Source organism: Acartia tonsa, chromosome 5 (assembly GCF_053477335.1).
Source record: "Acartia tonsa isolate MP-2025a chromosome 5, ASM5347733v1, whole genome shotgun sequence".
Classification (NCBI taxonomy): domain Eukaryota; kingdom Metazoa; phylum Arthropoda; class Copepoda; order Calanoida; family Acartiidae; genus Acartia; species Acartia tonsa.
Genome location: NC_137264.1, coordinates 37362017 through 37380893, shown reverse-complemented (window position 1 = coordinate 37380893; position 18877 = coordinate 37362017). Strand labels below are relative to the sequence as shown.

Sequence of the window (18877 nt, the reverse complement as noted above, 5' to 3'; positions counted from 1 at the left end):
ATAAAATCACCTGCCAAAACTTTAAGTCGAGTGGCTTCTCACTAATTCTAAAATTGCCAAAGAATTCTCACTTGGAGATAAGGGTAGAACACATTACTTAAAGCTAGGAGAGAATCCGCTGATGTATTCTGGAGGGGTACTCTAATGTATTTTTGACATTTTAATGGGGTTAATATGAGGGGTTTCAATCGAGTAGTTTCCACAATCAGTTTGTAACTTATCATAGATTTCCATAAGATCACGAAAATTATATTTGCAAAACAATTCTCACCCCGCGTGGATCTGAATCTTAACATTAGAGAATTAGGGAAACATAAATTCCTTGAAGCTAGGAGCGGAGTCGCTAGTGTAACACAAAGGAAATATATATAACAAAATTTGAGAAGGAGATGAAAGAATTTTGTGCACAAGATCACTTACATCAATTGTCAGGAAATAAAACAATATCAAAATAAATTTGAAACACTGCGTGATAGAAAACATAAAAGTATATAAAAGAGAAAAGCACCTTAATAATTAAGCATATTAATATCCAGAGTACTACTTCTTCAAGTAAGAAATTCTTTTTTTTAAATGGAAAAAATGTAATCTTTGTATTTAAAATTTAAGAAACATAACATTTTTTTAAATTAATGAAACAAATTATTCCAGCTTTTTTCATTCTTAATCAAGGGACATAGACAATAATAAACAAATATGTAGCTTTATCAATTTAGTCTGAAATATTAATGGATAGTTGCATGAAGTGCATTTAACTTTAAGAGTTTGATTGCAAGGATAAGGTTTAAAAATATCATCTAACATATAATTTTGTATTACAACAAATATCAATCAGTTAGGCACCAACAAAATAGTCATCAAACATGATTACAGGTTGCATGTTTAAAAAAATATGATTTTCAAGTCTTAATATTTAAAAACTACCTAGTAGAAAATTGAAATTCTTTCAGATATATTTAATATAGATGTAGCGTAAACTAATGAACAGAAAAAAAAATATGCAGTTCACTTAATTCGAGTTTAAATGTACTTCGTGCCACTACCCCTTTTGCTGATTTCTTAAGTTTTATGTAATGTAAACAAAAATCTGCAAGATGATAAATTGTTTTGCCGTTTCAAAACGGCACTGGGGCTTTCGTTACTAGTTGCTGGGCTTGAAATGAAATATCTTTATCTAATTTTGAACTAGTTGATTATCAAAAGGCTTTTGATAATCCATTTTCTTTTTACAAAAAGTAATTAAATTAAATTCGTAAGTATTTTGATCTTTATAATTATTTTTCTATAAAATCATGACGCAGGTTTTTAATTAAATTATTCAAACAGATTTGAAAAAGAACAATGGTCCGAATGTATTGAATAATTTATGGCCAATTTTCTTGTTAATTTTTTGCCATAACTATTTGAGGACCTCGAGATTGGGTCATGTCCAAGTACAATAACCTGACCTCAAATTTGCTTAGTTATTAAGGCCCAAAATTTTTTTAGTATTGCTACTTTTGTTTTATCTTGTACTAGCGACTACGCCCCCTAGAGGCCTCTATGTTTTCTTTTCAATCAGCTAAGAACAGCTGTTTACCAAAATTATCCAATATGATTTATATTTTATTTTTATTTTCTCCTAGAAGGGTGGTAGCACCCTCCCCCCAAATAATTATGAACCTTTCCCTGACCTATGTGAAGCTACACTATAAAGGAGAACCATATCGGTTCAGTGGTTAGCGAGATCCTTAGGTACAGACAGATAGACATAAAGATATCCTGTTACATTATTATAAGGATATTGCATGGTCACGTTTCTTGACTAGAATATGACCCAATCCTGAGGTCAGTTAATTCCCATTGTCTTAGCAATTTATATTCAAATAGGATTTCTTGTCCTGCATTAAATAACCATTCCGGACAATTTCCCATACAGAGATTACGTTTTTCTGTTCAGTTTATCCCTTTTGGCCGAAGTAAGTCTGCAATAAGGGTATGTATGTCCGTTTGTCTGACCGTGTTTGCATTTTGTATAGAATAATTGCGGAATGCACAGAGACACAATTTTTGGATCCTTCCCCCCCACTTCCGCTCTTTCTCTCTCTCTCTCTATCTCTCTCTCTCTCTCTCTCTCTCTCTCTCTCTCTCTCTCTCTCTCTCTCTCTCTCTCTCTCTCTCTCTCTCTCTCTCTTTCTCTCTCATATCTCTTATTTGTCTCATATACATCTATCTCTTCTATCTCCGTCTCTTGTTCTTTTTCAATTCTGCTCTACTTATGGATAAAATTTTTCTTGTGTTTTGGTTATTTATTGCCCTATAAATTTTAAATTTATTAGGTAAAATAGAATTAACATTGATTTATAGAAAACATCGGGGAAAATTTAATTTTCTATGTTTTGCGATGTACAGAAACTTTAGAGTTTTTTTATAACAAGAACAATAATGGTTAAAGTGGTGCAGCATCAACAAACTAACAAAAAACCCCGTGCACACCACTGTGTACAATAATAATACCTATATATTTATCGAGTAGCTGCTCTACCCAAATGGTGGTTCTTTAAGACCGAAGAAGATATTGCAGCGCAAATTTTATATTTTGATATTGTTTTCTCCGGTTGTTGGTACAGGCCTGGTCTTCAGATTATTTTCATATTCTCACAGGAAAATTGCATTTCAAATATTTGTTGTATTTATTATTGTTTTTACCTATAGTGAACTTCCCCTGGTTGTGTTAGAAGGGGATTATTGGGTAAGTTTGGATACTCAATAGTCACGTACATAATATCAGTACTACCCTTATCCCAAGCTCCTCTGAGGAGAGCGTCATTCATTACGGTGACTTAAATTGGGACACCTGCCATACTCGGCGAGGGTGAGGTAATAATAAGTAGCTCTCATGAGACAGCGGGTCAAGTCATAATGTGCTTGAACGTGGAGCTTGATAGCCCTAGTGGCTAGACAAAAGTGTCTCAGCCTCCTCCATGACTACTTAGGCCCAAACCCTAAGAAACTATGGCTAATCAATCAATCAATCAACCTATAGTGAACTAAAATTTGTTGATCATCATTGGGTTTGTACATCAATTTATCGGGAATTGTCTTATCCATTCAGATCCATGATTTTACCTTATCCTACCCTGGGCAGGTACCATACTTTGATTCACACTGATGGGTTCACTTCAATAATAACACGTTAGGCAAGTCAACACAATTACAGATAAACACACTTATAAAGAAGTTTCCACTACTAAAAATATATCCAGCATTTGAGATTGGAAAATCTTGTGTAAAAGTGTATTTTTTGGTGTTTTGTTTCGATATCGGTTTAGAAGCGAAGCTACCCTATAAATAATGATACACACACACATACATACACATACACACACACACATACACATACATACACATACACCTACACACACACACACACACACACATACGCACACATTATTGAACTAGACCAACACACTAAATTAAAACAAACATTTTTGTTAAAGAACTATTCAATAGTTAGAGCATTGCCACGTATCTGTTCTAAAAGCTTTTTTTATATCATTTAACTTATTATCATTTAAACATATAATTTACTTATGAAAATTATTTCTGAGGTTCTTTTGAACACATTTGCCTTTATCTTTATACAACACAAAATTATTTTAATTAAATGTATTAAAAGTCAAGTAAAACTCAATGAAAATGAGTCAAATTTACAGAATTGTAAAAGGTTTTACTATCAACTGTATTTTTAGATTAATTTCCAATTAAGTTTGCCCTAATTTTTAGTTTCATTAGCCAAATAAAATGACAATAAAGTTAAGAAACCAAGCGAGTATTGCTTTATTCACTAACTTGATATTATTGAAAAAAAAGAAAGAAAATGTCTTTTGATTAATTTACTGAAACCCGTTTTATGTGCTAAATTACTTTAATATTCCAATTTCTTTTTTTTTTGTTTTAACTGTAGTACAAATTATTGTTATTTTTTGCATTAAATATTAAATTATCACTTTGTGTTGGTACACTACTTAAACGAACATAAATGTCCTTGTTATAAAAAAAAACGTAATGTAATTAACTGTTGTTGTGTGTAGATGTACTTTATTTTCCTCAACCAGAAGATGAATGTTTATAAGGTCAGTTCATTCATACATTATTACTCTTCAATTAGAAATATCCGTTAGTCCATCCATCCGTTTTAAGACACCGTTTCTTGGCTGCTATTGAAGATAGACTGTGGGATTTTTTGTGTAAATTCCCTATACCAATAAGGATCCAGTAGAAATACATATTTTTTGTCTTATAAACTACAGACAGATATTATGATATAAGGGAAATATTGTCGTCTGTTTAGGTTGCTACTAAAGACCTCATTCAAGTCAGTATGTTACTCTAGTTGGAGGGGAGGATATGGGGTAAAGGGTTAGATGGGGGGCATCGTTATATTAGCGACCTGAAATTACCATATAGTTAGAGAGGCAAAAGTCTGGTGCAATATCCAAGTAATTTTATATTGATTGATAAGAGTTGTGATATTAGAGTAAAACACTAGAGGGAGAAAGGGTTAAATAACTGCATATCCCCATCGCAACCGTCTTGTGCAACCTTTTTATTGGGTCATTGAAAATCAACCAATGGTATCGTTTATAATTATATTACATAGTAGCAGAAAATAATTTAGAAGCAGACGAAAGAGGTCTTTGAAAAATGATGGGAGGTAGTTGTCTGTATATACATTTATACTATAGATTTGTTTTTGTGACAAGAACCACTTCTGAATGTTTATATTGCTGTGTGACCCTGGTGGTAGAAACCAATAATCCTAATTAATCTGTTTAAAAACAATTAATATAAACAAAGAGGAACAGGCCAGAGATGAAAGGGACATTTGGATGTTTATTACACTAGTCCCCAAATATTATTTTAAAACCTTTTTTATTCATTTGCTTAACAACTTTGTGGAGTTTTTATTGAATTTGAATTGGTGGTTCACTAATCACTAATTGTTAACTACAGAAGGGGTATTTTTCTGTATCATCATTGGGTATGAATTGCAAATTTTTTTATCGTTCAATGTCTTATCCCTTAAGACCCGTTGAGGGGGGTGAAGGAGGCCCACACAAGAGAGATAGCTCCAACTAATTTACTCAGAGAAGAGTTATAGTACAAGAACAATTAGGTACAGAAGTAGTGCAGGTATAACAAGATATCGAAAATTAGAGTGCACAAACCCTTCCCTCCCATCAGCTTTGTTTTAAAAAAAATAAAAGAAGGTGTAATTATATACGCCTATCCTTTGACCTCCCCCCCCCCCTTTCCCCTATACTCGACATGGCACTTTGGAGAGAAATCACCAATTTTAATTTTTCATAGACTTAAGCTTTATAAATTTGTATTTTAGTAAGAGGCTACAGACATTCAGTACTTATTGATATTTTTGTTATGAGAAAACTGAATAGGCAAAATAGTTAGAGATTTGTAGTTATCCTGTCAAGCAGCGAAGCTACATAAAAAATGATTTTCAAATGTGTTCTATAAAGCTTATAATATTTCACTCTTTCTGTATTTAACGCTTGTCTTTGCTGTAGTCATAATTATATCTGTTGTTTATAGACGTTATTTTTATATTATGCAGTTTCAGACATGGCAGGTTTGTTAGATCTTTATTGGTCAAATTATTTGAATTGTCAACAGTTGTATGTCAACTTTTTAAGTATATTTAAAAGTATAATTTACGCGTTAGGCCCGTTTATTTTTTTGGTGCTTTCCCTAAAAGAACGAGTACAGAACCTTCTTATTTTTTTAGATAAGTTTAAAATAAGTGAGGGGGGTACAGTTTATCTTTTATTCCTTACCTCTGGGGGGTGGGCTCAAATCTTGCGGGAACTATACCTGTGATGCCCTAACCCTGTGGTGCTAACCTCTATCAAATATAACCTAACCTGAAAGTAAAAAAACAACCTCTTTTAGGGAAACCAACCTCATTTCTGGTCAAATTGTTAAAAAATATATTTTTTTCAGCATAAGCTTGTTGGTAGACTGGGACTTATGCATATGATAGCTACCAACCTCTGCATTTGGTTAAAGGTAAGCAAGACCTTGGGACAAAGTAAGTTGTAGTGTAGAAGCCAGGGGGGGGGACATTGGCCAGTACCCAAGGTTTTAAACTAATTCCTCTTATTTGTTGTTAAAAACTTTGGGTACTTTTATTATATCTTGTTTGGCTGGTTTAAACCTTGGGGTTTCTAAACTTTTCCACAAATAATTTTAATTAAAAAAATGGATATTATTATTCTCTATTATAATGTGTTACGTGTATCCCTTTATCGTCCTTTGTCCTAACTATCCCTTTAGATTCCTGACATATACAAAGTTGTTGAGAAAATTGAATTTTCCCCATTGAAAATCATATTTGTTCAAGCTGAGTAAGTTAAGTATAGATAGTCATTGATCCGAGGAATCTTCACAATAAAAATTTCCTATATTTGCAACTAAAAATCTGAATGATTAATTCCTAAATTGGGTGAATAATACCTCCTGAAAAAATTGTCAGACAAAATAACCACCATGTCCCCGTAAAAATTCTGTATATCGGTGTAGCAAAAATCCTGTGCATGCGTTTGCCTCAAATTTTATTTAAATATGTAGTAATAATTATATACCATATGACATTTTTTCATTTGAATACGTCAAATTGAACTTTTATAATGAATTGATAATAACATTTCAAGTAACATACAATATAACATAAGAAGATTATATCCATAAGTAGCATTTGAATTAAAATTTGAAAAACTATTTTGTCATTATCCTTATATGAAAAGTAAAACGGATGTCTTACTGTGCAGTGAAGGATCAAGGTAACCACTGGACCGATATGGTTCTCCTTTACTTAAAAACTAGGAAAGAATTATAACTATTTTTAGGAAGAGAAACTTCACCCTCCCAGGAGATTCGCCCCCGAAAAAAAATCCCCTCTCCCTTATAATATTTTAAGTAATTTTAAAATCATAGATAAATTGTAAAATTATAGTACATGGATATCGATAACAGACGTACTGCAGACCCATATTATAGATTAGCCGAGCTTCTTAACAGGAACAAATTACGTAACTTATTCTTTTGTTATGAGGTATTTCACGTAGAATTTTAATATCATAAAAATAACACGAAAAAAGTTATTAAAAAAATATCTATACATAAATGATATTTTATTATATCTTATTTAGAGAAAAAAAATATATTGTTTTTACTATTTCATTTTACTAGCAGCTATGCCTCTAGAGGCCTCTAAGGTGGGGGAGGGAGATGACACCTGCCCATTATAATTTTTTTTTTCTCATTAGATCGATTTCTTTTGGGAGGGTGGTGGAACCCTCCCCCAAAATAGTTATGAACCTACATAGTAAAAGAGAACCCTATCGCTTAAGTCTACTTTTATATTTCACAGCATCACTACTTTTAGATGTTGTCAGCTTTGTGATTTCTAAAGACGTATGTTTTAATTAAAACTAATCCTGTTGTCTGTTTAGGTATTGATAATGGAAACCAAGCATGAGATAACTGCAGCATATATTGAACAAAAATTTAAGGTAAAAATTTAAATATCCTTAAGATGACAAATATGGAGTGATCATATAAGTACCAGGATATGCGTCTTTCAGCTCGCTAACCACTGAACCTAAATGGTTCTCCTTTACATTTATTATGGGTCCAGGGAAAGATGTTTTATACATTTTTTTGGGGTATGGACCACATCTGTCATACCAAGTGCAATCGCCTCATGAAAAAATTACCCACATAAAAATAATTCTACTTTTTCTTCTTAAAACTAAATTTAAGATGGACAGTTGATGCCTTCAGAGGCCTCTCAGGGCGAATCCGTTAGTACTCTATAAAATAGTTGAATATGTAGTTAAGGTGAGTCTCAGCAAGAAATTATAGAAGCATAGCTCATACCAATGATATTGTTTTCAGAGTTTGGATAAACATCAAACAAAATCTAACTGGTCTCTAAGTCATTTAGGAACAATATTATTCTACATTATAAAAAAAGATCATCTTGTCCATAAAAAGTATTTCAAGGTTTATTAAAATGTATTATACATTTTAACAGTTTGAATAGAAAATATAAAGAACTCCACCCCCCCTGTGTTGGAATGATTTTCTTGTATTCCCTGGCAAGTTCGAACCCATTAATTCCCTTTTCCTTATACCAGAGAATGAGTGTGTTACGCGGCATTCCTAACTATCTCCGCGCTTAGCTTGTAAACAAACAAAGGCGCGCACATTTTTTCCTTGTTGATTCCCATGTGAAGAGCTACGTGAATAAAAATAATGTATTGGATGGATATACATGCGCTCTAATCCGTGGAAGATCTCAAATAAGCCTTCCTGCTTAGTTTGACGTATAATGTGGTAAGAATTTATCTTTAATTCTTAATAATAAGTGTAGTATGGTATATTTTTACGAAGAAATTTAAAACATTAATTTTTCAACAAATAGACCATTTAACTGCTAACTTTTGACATACGAATATTTTCCTTAATTTTATTGATCATTTGAACCTAAAATTATCAATTTCTGATGCTATTTAATATGTTTCGTGCCAATTTAAAGTTTTTTAGAAATTTTATATTTTTAATTAAATTGAAATCACGCAACCTCGATATACAAAAATAATAAACCATTAATATTATGTTATTAATTTTTATATTTTTGTTTTAGATGCACCGTTTTCATGGTAATAAATACACATTTGTAAACATTCACATGTTGGTCATTCGGAGGGCTTGGAGATTAAGATTTCGTGTACGGCAAGGCATGCGTACCGAAACAATGAAAACGAGACAGAACAGATGCGGCTAAGAAAATATCTGTGAAGTTTTGTGAATGTGTTGGTTGTGATACCTTACCACACACTATTATAATCGTAATCAGTACAGTTAATTATTGTGACAATCATGGGTCCTAAAAAGAATAAAGGCGCTCAACTGGGACTACGGCTGCGCCCAGCCGTCGAGGCCCTAACCAGTGAACTAGATAAAGTGATGAAGTTGGTCAGTGAATCTTCAGAGCTTGATGTTAGACATTTCACTAAGGAGTCAATCCTTGTCCATGACAAGTTCGAGACATTCGATAGCATTATGGTCGGTTTTAGCAAGCTTGGAGTGAGAATCCAAGAGCTTGAGGAGTTTAGTGACATTTATTCTAATATAATTACTGTGCAAAAAGATTATAACGCTCTAAAAGATGCTCTAGATGCTATGGAGGAGCTCAGTGACATTCAAAGTGTTGTTGATTTAGTTGGTGATAATTTGCCTGACCATAAGGCTGAACTATATGATCGTTGCATAAAGATTGTGAAAGTTATTAAAGGGTCATACTTTCCCTTACCAGAACCAATTATAAACACTTTGTCTGCTTTGATGAAACGGCTGGCCGAGGTTAAGCTTGAACCTGTGAAGCCGCCTACAACGACGGCGGGTGCTTCGACAGCATCGCCATTTGTGTCGCCGTTTGGCACACCACAGTTCGGCACCGGTTCTATATTCACGCCAGGATATATGAATCGTGTCGACGAACGTCTTCTTCCAAGCTTTGACGGCTCAGAGTCAGCCTACGTAAGTTTCAAGGACAATTTTAAAAAGCTTACCGTAGGACAGGACCCGTCATATTTACAGTTATTGTTGAGCAGTGAAAAGGTCTGCAAAAATAAAGAGTTGAGACTTCAGTTAATTCAGATTCAATCACATGAATCTCAATGGGCTTACCTCGACGCACGTTTTAAGTCCAAAACACGTCAGATGCTCTGCCTTTTCAACCAATGGGAGAAGAAGCCTAAACCGTCGGACTCCAACCAGATTGTGACAGTCTTAGCAGAGTTTGGTGGTGCAGTTAGCCAGCTCGAGCAGCTGACTAAGGATGATGATGATGAGGAAGTCACCACAAGCCAGTGGTTGACCATTATTCTTTTGGAAATGTTATCCAAAAAGTTGCCACGTGATTTCCAGGACAAGCTCAACCTGGCGTTGGGCTCGATGGATACCCCAAATATTCCTAAGCTGTTGAAGATTATAGAGGAACAGCGTGGCGCCATTTTGATGAGGTGTTCATTCGATGTAGACACCCCCTCCAAGAAGAAAGGTAATCCTGCGGCCGCAGCTACAGCCGTTGGTAAACCTGGGTCTCCAGCTAAGACCAAGAAGAAACAGCCTTGCCCGTCGGAAGGTTGTAACTCTGATCACCTGTTGTTCAAGTGCTCCAAGTTTAGGGATATGTCTGTTCCTGAACGCAAAGTCTTCATCAAGAAGATAGGCGCCTGTTTGCTCTGCTTACAAAAAGGGCATCGGGTGGCCGATTGTCCCAGAGCCGATAAGCTTGGCAGCTGTACCATTGACAGTTGCAACCAGCCTCATAATTCATTATTACATGAATCGGTTGCTAGTGGACAAGTTGCGGCAGTGTATGAGTCACAATTGTTTAGCAAGAACAATTTTATGCTGATGTTGCAGCAGGTCCCGGCGTTGGCGGCTGACAAACGTCAAGTCACCGTCAATGCCATGTGGGACAGTGGAGCAAATTTGACGTTGATTTCTAGAAGTATTGCCAAGAAGTTAGAGTTGCCATCTACTGGTCGCACAGCTACTATTTCTCTGGCAGATGGAAAGAGCCAAGCGTGTCCTACAGTCAAGATTTGTTTGGTTGACCGCAACCGGAATTCACATATTCTGGAGGCGGCGGTAGTGCCCAGCATTGGTACTGAAGAAGGGTTGCGTTCTATTGATCCTACAGCCGCCGCCGACATTTTCAACATGAAGCCTGATAACTTTTCTATGGTCGACGGCAAGATTGATGTTTTAATCGGCCATTTAACCCCAGCTATGTTCCCGTGTGCAGATAAAATGGTTGGTGATTCTAGACTGTACAGAAGCTTATTTGGTACAGGCTATTTAGTTGTGTCTGCAGATGGCAGGACTGTTGCTAATCCTGTCGCCTGTAAAGCTGTGAAGTTGGAGGTCAGCAAGATGGAGTTCCTGAGTACTGAGAGTTTGGGAATACAGCCGCCATCAATGTGCAGCGGTTGTAAGAACTGCCGTCATTGCGCCGCCATAGCTGCCGGGCAGTCCGCCTTGGATGTGCGTAAGCGGCAGCTGATTGAAGAAGGTCTGACATTAGATCTTGAGAACCATATTTGGACGGCCTCATATCCCTACAAGCAGCCGCCAAGTGTGTTATTTGACAATTCAGAGCAGGCCTATAAGATCTGCTTACGTGACCGGCAGAGAATGATTAAAAAAGGTGAATACAGCACCTTCTGCCAAGTGTTCCAAGAAGCTGTGTCTCGTGGAGTGTATCAGAAAGCTTCGCCAAAAGACCTAGCTTATACTAAGCCCGTGTATTACTCGAGCCTAGTTTGCGCATATAAAGAGTCTATTTCCACACCGTTGAGGATATGCGCTAATTCTAGCCTCTGCTGCAAGGGGCTAAGCCTCAATAGTATTATGATGGACGGCCCAGTTCCATTATATACTCTGATGCACAATCTTATCCGGTTCAGAAGTTTTAAGTGTGCATTCGTGGCTGATATTCAGAAGTTCTATAATTCATTATTAGCTACCTATGAAGATTCTCAGCTGAAACGTGTTTTTTTCGCTGATACAGTTGATGGAGAGCCAGAGGTCTACCTTACCAAAACCATCAACTTTGGTGAGGCCTTGGCTGGAGATATGGCCGTGACCGCCCTCAGACTCACTGGTCGTATTTTTGGTGGACGTTCCCAGCAGGATGTTCAAGATGTTTATGGATCTGAGAAAATTAGAGGTTGTGACGTTGTAGCCCAGCAGGATGTGTGGAGAGATGTTCAGCAACCACTCAGTTCTGAATTTGTTTTGTATCAAGATCCTCCATCGGTCAAATTGGAGACTTGTACTTACGTGGATGACTGTTTGAGCGGTCATAATAGTAAACCTGAAGCTGTCCAGCTGGTCCAAGAGCTGGAGGATATGATTGCACCTGGCAATTTCAAGTTTAAATCTGTTGTTTATTCTGGAGATGATGTTGACAGTGTAAAAGTTCTGGGCCTCGTTTGGGACCCTAAACAGGATAAGTTGTTCCTACCTGTCAGAGCTAACCACGGCGAGAAGATTAAGGGTAGAAAGTTACTAGAGGATCTGGACCTGGAGGATCTCTGGAGAAGTCTACCTGAGTTGATAACTAAACGTGAAGTTTGGAGAATTGTGCAACAACTTTATGACCCAATGGGTCTAGCAGCGCCATTGCTGCTTAAGTCCAAGCTTTGTCTGCGCTCAGTTTGCATACATGGATGTAACTGGGATGATGTTATACCTGGAGAGTTGAGGTCGGAGCTCGTGTCCAGCCTCCAGGACCGTTCGGCACTTGGAAATGTGTCGTTCAGACGTTCGATGGTTCCTGATAAGCCGTTGGGGCTTCCAATGCTTGTTGGTTTCTGCGATGCATCTAACCAGGCCTATGCAGCCATCACCTACCTGAGATGGCCAGTTCCTGGAGGATATGATGTAGTTTTGTGTTGCGCCAAGTCACGTGTCGCACCAGTGAAGATTGAGTCTATACCAAGGTTAGAAATGCTTAGTTGTCTAATTTTGGCCAGGCTTGTGGATACTGTAGCCAGAGCTCTACCTTTCAACATTTCTGGCAAAGTATTTTTTAGTGATAGCAGCTGTGCCCTAGCTCAGCTATCCAGTGACAGTGTTATGTTAAATGTTTTTAACAGTCATCGTGTTTCTGAGATACAACAGTTGACGAGCCCTGAAGATTGGAAATGGGTTCCAACCCAGCACAACATTGCCGATCTGGCAACGCGTGGTTTGTGTACGATTGAGGATGTACAACCTGGATCTACATACCAAGAAGGTCCAAGCTGGTTGCGCCTGGAACAGGACCAGTGGCCCGTTAAGACGGCGGGTGAGGTAAATGCATCCATTCCCGAGAGCGAGCTAAATCCCAAGATGGCGAAGCTCAAGGTAATGTTCACACAGGTAGTGGACAATGATTTCTGGAGGTCCCTGGCAAGAAGGACCTACAGGCAGGCAAGGAGGACTGTAGCCGCAGTTCTTAAGGCTGCCAACTGCTTTAAAACGCTGCTTATCAAGAAACGTGGCGTTACAACAATTGAGGATGATGTTAGCAACAATGATAGTTCTAAGCATTATGAGAACTATACTTTCACAAATACATACATGGATTCTGTTTGTGACCTGTTTTTGACTTCCTTCAACCAAGAGAAGGAGATGACCATGGACGCCGAGGGGAAATTCGACTCCCTTCAACCTTATCATCACAAGGTCCAGGTTTGTTGGCCCATTGTAGGTCATGATGGATGTTATCCTCTTAGGACATTTACAATATTGAAAATGTCCGGGAGAGGAGATGAGGCTCTTGAGGCCGCTGCTGGAGGCCCCAGGAAGATTATGAAGGACAGCCCAGGTGTTGTCTTGCTCAGCCGCCACAACAGGCTGGCGCGGCTCATCCTTCAACAGTCCCACGATGAATTGGGGCATGGAGGCCATCGTAAGACGTTGGCGCAAAGCCGCAGGTATGCATGGATCACACATGGCCGCATGGAGGCTATGAAAGTGGTCAAGAGTTGTGCTGCATGTTCCATTGAATATGCCAAGCGTTCGAGTCCCGCAATTGCTAATATTCTGCCTGATCGTGTCGAGCCCTCTATGCCCTTCAAGGAGGTGCATATGGACCTTGCGGGGCCGATCGAAGTTACGAAGCCTGGCGTTGGTACCAGGAGTTCCAAGACCAAGTACAAAGTTTGGTTGTTGATTGTGGCCTGTAGATTTACACAGGCTGTGTTTGTTGATGTGTTGACTGATTATTCAACTGAAGCCGTGCTGGTCGGCTTGAGAAAACTTCAGGCGTTTTACAATATGCCTAGAAGGGTTACCACAGACAGAGGCACCAATATGGCCGGTGCCAAGCGAATTATGGATGAACTTTTGAAGGATACCCGAATGCATTTTGAATGGCATCTGGTGCCCACCGCAGCACACTCGTTCGTGGGTACTGTGGAGAGGCAGGTTGGGCTGGTCAAGCGTGTGTTGAACAAGAAGTTGGCTGGTGCTACTGTAACCTTCAATGATTTATTGGTGTTGTGTGCTGAGACTGCAAGAGTCCTGAATTCTAAGCCATTGACCTACGCCACCCAAGGAGATGACGTCAATTGCTGGAGAATAATTTCACCTGCTGATCTGTTAGGCGGCAGGACCAACGATGCAATCTGCACCTTTGAGACAGGTTGTAAAGAGCCCATCACCAGGAGGCTGGAGAACTTGGAGGAGTTGACCCGTCAGTTCCATCAGGTGTACAAGGAGCAGCTCATGCCTGAGCTACTCAAGTCCGTCAAGTGGCGCAGCAACAAGGTGCTGCTCGAGCCGGGAGACGTGGTGCTGATCGACGATAGCACAAATTTGATGAAGAAGTTCAGATTGGGGCGTGTGGAAGAAGTGCGCCCAGGTGGGAGGACCGTGGTTTGCAAGTTCAAATTATCAGATGACGCAGCCGCCACGAGTAACGAGACTTCCGCAAGACGTCTGCTCAAGATCAATCTACCCAAAGTTTAGTATAAGTATCGTTCTTGTTTAACTTTGAATTTTATTTTACGGTAGATTTATCAGATTTTTTTCGAAAGACAAAAAACGCAAATCTTAACTCAATTTCGTTTAAACTTTCAAATCGACGCAAGATTTTTTTCATTTGAAATGCAAACTTAAGTTATTTATACGTTTACGCAAGTTTTTTCAATGATTTAAGTCTTTCCGGGACCAGGGATTTTTTTCGCGGAAATTTTCCTAGGTACCTACGCAAATACGAACATTTTTATACTCGTTTGATTGAAATTCGATATGATAAAAAAGTAACACAATGAGATTTTTTTACATCATATAAATATTTCTTAAGATTTATTATAATCACATAGATAATTTAATATTACATATATATTAAAATTATTTCTATTTACCTTTTAACCGATGTACCTAAAGAAAAATGCAGATTTTTTCGTCTTGAATTAAGTAGATTCTTTGAGTTCGAAGATTTAAGCTTAATAAGACCGCTCTATAGTGTATCTTAGCTCTGTTACCTCGGCCAGACATACTACAGAACGGCAAAACTAAAGCATAAGATGATTTTATTTTGATTGCTTTGATTGATGATTCTAAAGTTTCTTGAATTATTCATGATTCTTTTAATTTTTGATTTGATTTAAACATCACTAATTATGTTTATTTTCAGTTGATGGAGCCCTGCGCCAGAAATCCTGTCGGAAATTATGCAGTATCAAAAAATTGTGATGGAAAGACATGACGTCCGTCAGGATAGCTGGAACACGGCATTATTAATATTTGAAAGATTGGTTAGTTTGTATCTTGAGGGGTACATTCTAACTGAGGCCCCAAATTGCCTTAATTTTGACTGTATGAATATGTACAAGTTGCTTTCTTCTTAAAACAGAGAGAAATTGCAAACTCAGCATTTAAAGAAGTTCTTTTCTTATAATTGAGCTTTTGTTTTATTTTGGTAATTTAATTTGCATATTTCAATTGCAATTTTATTTACGCAATTTTGATTCACGAAGATTTAAAATTATGAAATTTTAATTTTCCGATGTTTGATGATTTTTTTTACAGTCATATTTTATTTAGATTTAAGTATCTATTTTATTAAACATGTTAGATTTAAGGATTTACCTATCTTATCTAAGAATGTCTAGATGTAAGCCGAGTATTTTTCCGCTGGAGAAATGCTTAATTTTGAGAAGTTTTTTATGAAAATTCTATTTTTCTTTTCTAGCAAAAAGATTTAGTAGAAAAAATGTCATTATTTAATCTTTCTTTCTTTTGATTAAAAGTTTGAGTTGATTATTTAATTATTGATGCGATTTTTAATATAAAAATCATTTGCCTATTATTATGTAGGTACCTAATCAAAGTTTAGGTACTATTGATTATTAATTCATGTATTCGCAATTACATGGTCTGTAATTCTAACTTTAATTGAGATTATGAGGCCATGATTAATGAGATGTGTGAGTGGTAAATGTGCATTTCATGAATGTTGAATGCTTTTCCCATTCCTTATTCCTATCCTTATGTGGTAGTGGAGTCGGTTTGAGTTATTGTGGTGTTCGTAAGTTACCATAATTAATTTTAGGCCTGATGGCCATGCCATTTTAAACTCTTGTAATTTATGCGTTATGAGATTGTGATTTTGTGGACACTGTCTGCACGCATGATGTTAAGATGAGTTATTGTGTTCGATTCCCAGTGACTAGACGGGTGTGTGTTGGAATGATTTTCTTGTATTCCCTGGCAAGTTCGAACCCATTAATTCCCTTTTCCTTATACCAGAGAATGAGTGTGTTACGCGGCATTCCTAACTATCTCCGCGCTTAGCTTGTAAACAAACAAAGGCGCGCACATTTTTTCCTTGTTGATTCCCATGTGAAGAGCTACGTGAATAAAAATAATGTATTGGATGGATATACATGCGCTCTAATCCGTGGAAGATCTCAAATAAGCCTTCCTGCTTAGTTTGACGTATAATGTGGTAAGAATTTATCTTTAATTCTTAATAATAAGTGTAGTATGGTATATTTTTACGAAGAAATTTAAAACATTAATTTTTCAACAAATAGACCATTTAACTGCTAACTTTTGACATACGAATATTTTCCTTAATTTTATTGATCATTTGAACCTAAAATTATCAATTTCTGATGCTATTTAATATGTTTCGTGCCAATTTAAAGTTTTTTAGAAATTTTATATTTTTAATTAAATTGAAATCACGCAACCTCGATATACAAAAATAATAAACCATTAATATTATGTTATTAATTTTTATATTTTTGTTTTAGATGCACCGTTTTCATGGTAATAAATACACATTTGTAAACATTCACATGTTGGTCATTCGGAGGGCTTGGAGATTAAGATTTCGTGTACGGCAAGGCATGCGTACCGAAACACCCCCCCCCCCTCCACCCTCTATCTCAACCAAATAGGATTTTATATTACTTATTATTGACTATATGAGAACTAAATATTCAATAGAAGTAAAAGGATCTTAGGAGATAGAAGGACAGACAAACATGCATCATTTTACTTATCTAATAGAGGCTTTGACCATAATGTATGAATAATATATTGGATTAGAGGGGTATGGTGTCCACGGGGAAAACAGTCACGGTTATGACAACAGTCATGGTGATGAAGCAGACACTCACCAACACCACCAGCAACCTGCATATGACCATCTTCAGGGGCACAAGGATATCTCAGAGATTTGCCATGATAAGGTAAGAACTTGTGAGATAGATTAATCTCAGGGATCTAAAGGGATAAGACAATGGCCGATAAATTGATGTACATCCCCAATTATGACACAGAAAATTACCCCACTCTGTAGATTATTATATGGCTTTAACTTGATAAACCGACCAATTAAAATTAAGCAAAAGTCCCCAAAGTTGTTAATTAAACAGTAAGAAAACGTTATTGTCCCCATTCTTTCTGGATTAATCTAATATAACGTAATATTAATTTTCTATTTTTGAAAAGCTAATTACTTTTTTAATAAATAAGGTTTAATAACAAGGATGACATTGACAACATCAGTAAAGGGAAGCTTTAAAAATATTGTATCTTATTGTCTAAGGAATCATAGTTCCAAAAATCGGATATTTAACCCTTAACGGTCGGGGGGGGGGGGGGGGGGGCGTTGAACGCCCCCCCATCCGGTTTTTTCTATCTTATTTTCTGTGTGTGAAAGATGAAGAGCCCAAACTGCTTGACTTTTTAAGTATGGGTATGACACATAACTGAGAGTTGGAATTTTTTGAATATCTCCATCCTGGCGGGCACAGGATGCCAGCAAACCTGGCAGGGTCATCCAGGTAAAGAACAAAAATTTGTTTTTGATTTAAACAAAGCATTTTATCTTACCAAAATACTAAAATATCCTCTAGTAGTACATCCTCATATTAAATACAGGTGTTCAAGTCAATTTCAGGTTCCAGGTATGATCCTGCAGGTCCTGATCCTCCAGGTCTCCAGAAATCTTTAAAATGCTCCTGTGGCCGCAATTTTTGACTTAGAGACTTCAAATTTTAAACTTAAGCTTTTATTACATGTCTACATAATGTATTAAAATTTCATAAAGATCCGACGCCGTTTTCCCGCCGACCGCCGACTGCGGCGGCTGGGAGCTGCCAAGTACAGCTGCGGCCGCTGAAACTTATGTTTTGATATTTCAAATATAAAATTTAAATAAAATAAACATTTTCTGCAAAAAAAAATTTTCTTTTAGCTTTAAAAATAAAAAAATTACAGCCGTTTGAAATTTTTAAGTAAAAAAGGACCTAAAAACAAAGGTTGTTAAATAAAAGGGTGAAGGAAGCGGAAATTGACCTTGACTTACTTAAGGTCGGAAATTCACCATAACACAGGGGACTTGCACAAAAAATTTTAGCCCTCTAGCTCTAATAGGAACTGAGATAATGAGGGGGGGCGTTGAACGCCCCCCCCCCCCCCGACTGATTAAGGTGCGGCAAGGGGCCCGACTGTTAAGGGTTAATATAATAAATTATTGTAAAAAAAGTTTTAGAATAAAGATCGTTTTTACTGAACGCGCTGACTTTATGTGAAAGATTATAGGCAGTCTATTAAAGACCATTTTATGGAAAATTGTACTAAATATTTTCCATAGCTTCCATAGGATTGTCGACAATCTATAGGACTAGAATGTTGCATACTTCTATTAACTCAATATAATATCTAAACTTAACTCCCTCCCCCTCCCCCCACATGTTTCAGACATATATATTATTCAGAGGGAAAGACGAACATT

The 18877-nt window shown here is 36.8% G+C and overlaps 1 protein-coding gene across 6 annotated transcripts in view; it reads left to right on the top strand.

Moving 5' to 3' along the window:
• Nucleotides 1-18877, top strand: part of LOC145320005 (proton channel OtopLc-like) — a 118792-nt gene that overhangs the window by 62778 nt on the left and 37137 nt on the right. For 5 of the 6 annotated variants that reach the window (XR_013880102.1, XM_080162437.1, XM_080162436.1 and 2 more), the window contains 7 exons: nucleotides 384-433; nucleotides 2611-2643; nucleotides 4074-4115; nucleotides 6001-6066; nucleotides 7512-7571; nucleotides 7957-8005; nucleotides 17185-17327. Coding sequence is in view for 5 of the 6 variants with exons in the window: in XM_080162437.1 (XP_080018563.1) it covers nucleotides 384-433; nucleotides 2611-2643; nucleotides 4074-4115; nucleotides 6001-6066; nucleotides 7512-7571; nucleotides 7957-8005; nucleotides 17185-17327 (443 nt within the window). In the remaining variant the exon portion in view is untranslated. The remainder of the gene's footprint in view (nucleotides 1-383; nucleotides 434-2610; nucleotides 2644-4073; nucleotides 4116-6000; nucleotides 6067-7511; nucleotides 7572-7956; nucleotides 8006-17184; nucleotides 17328-18877) is intronic. The other variant, XM_080162438.1, reaches the window with a different exon arrangement.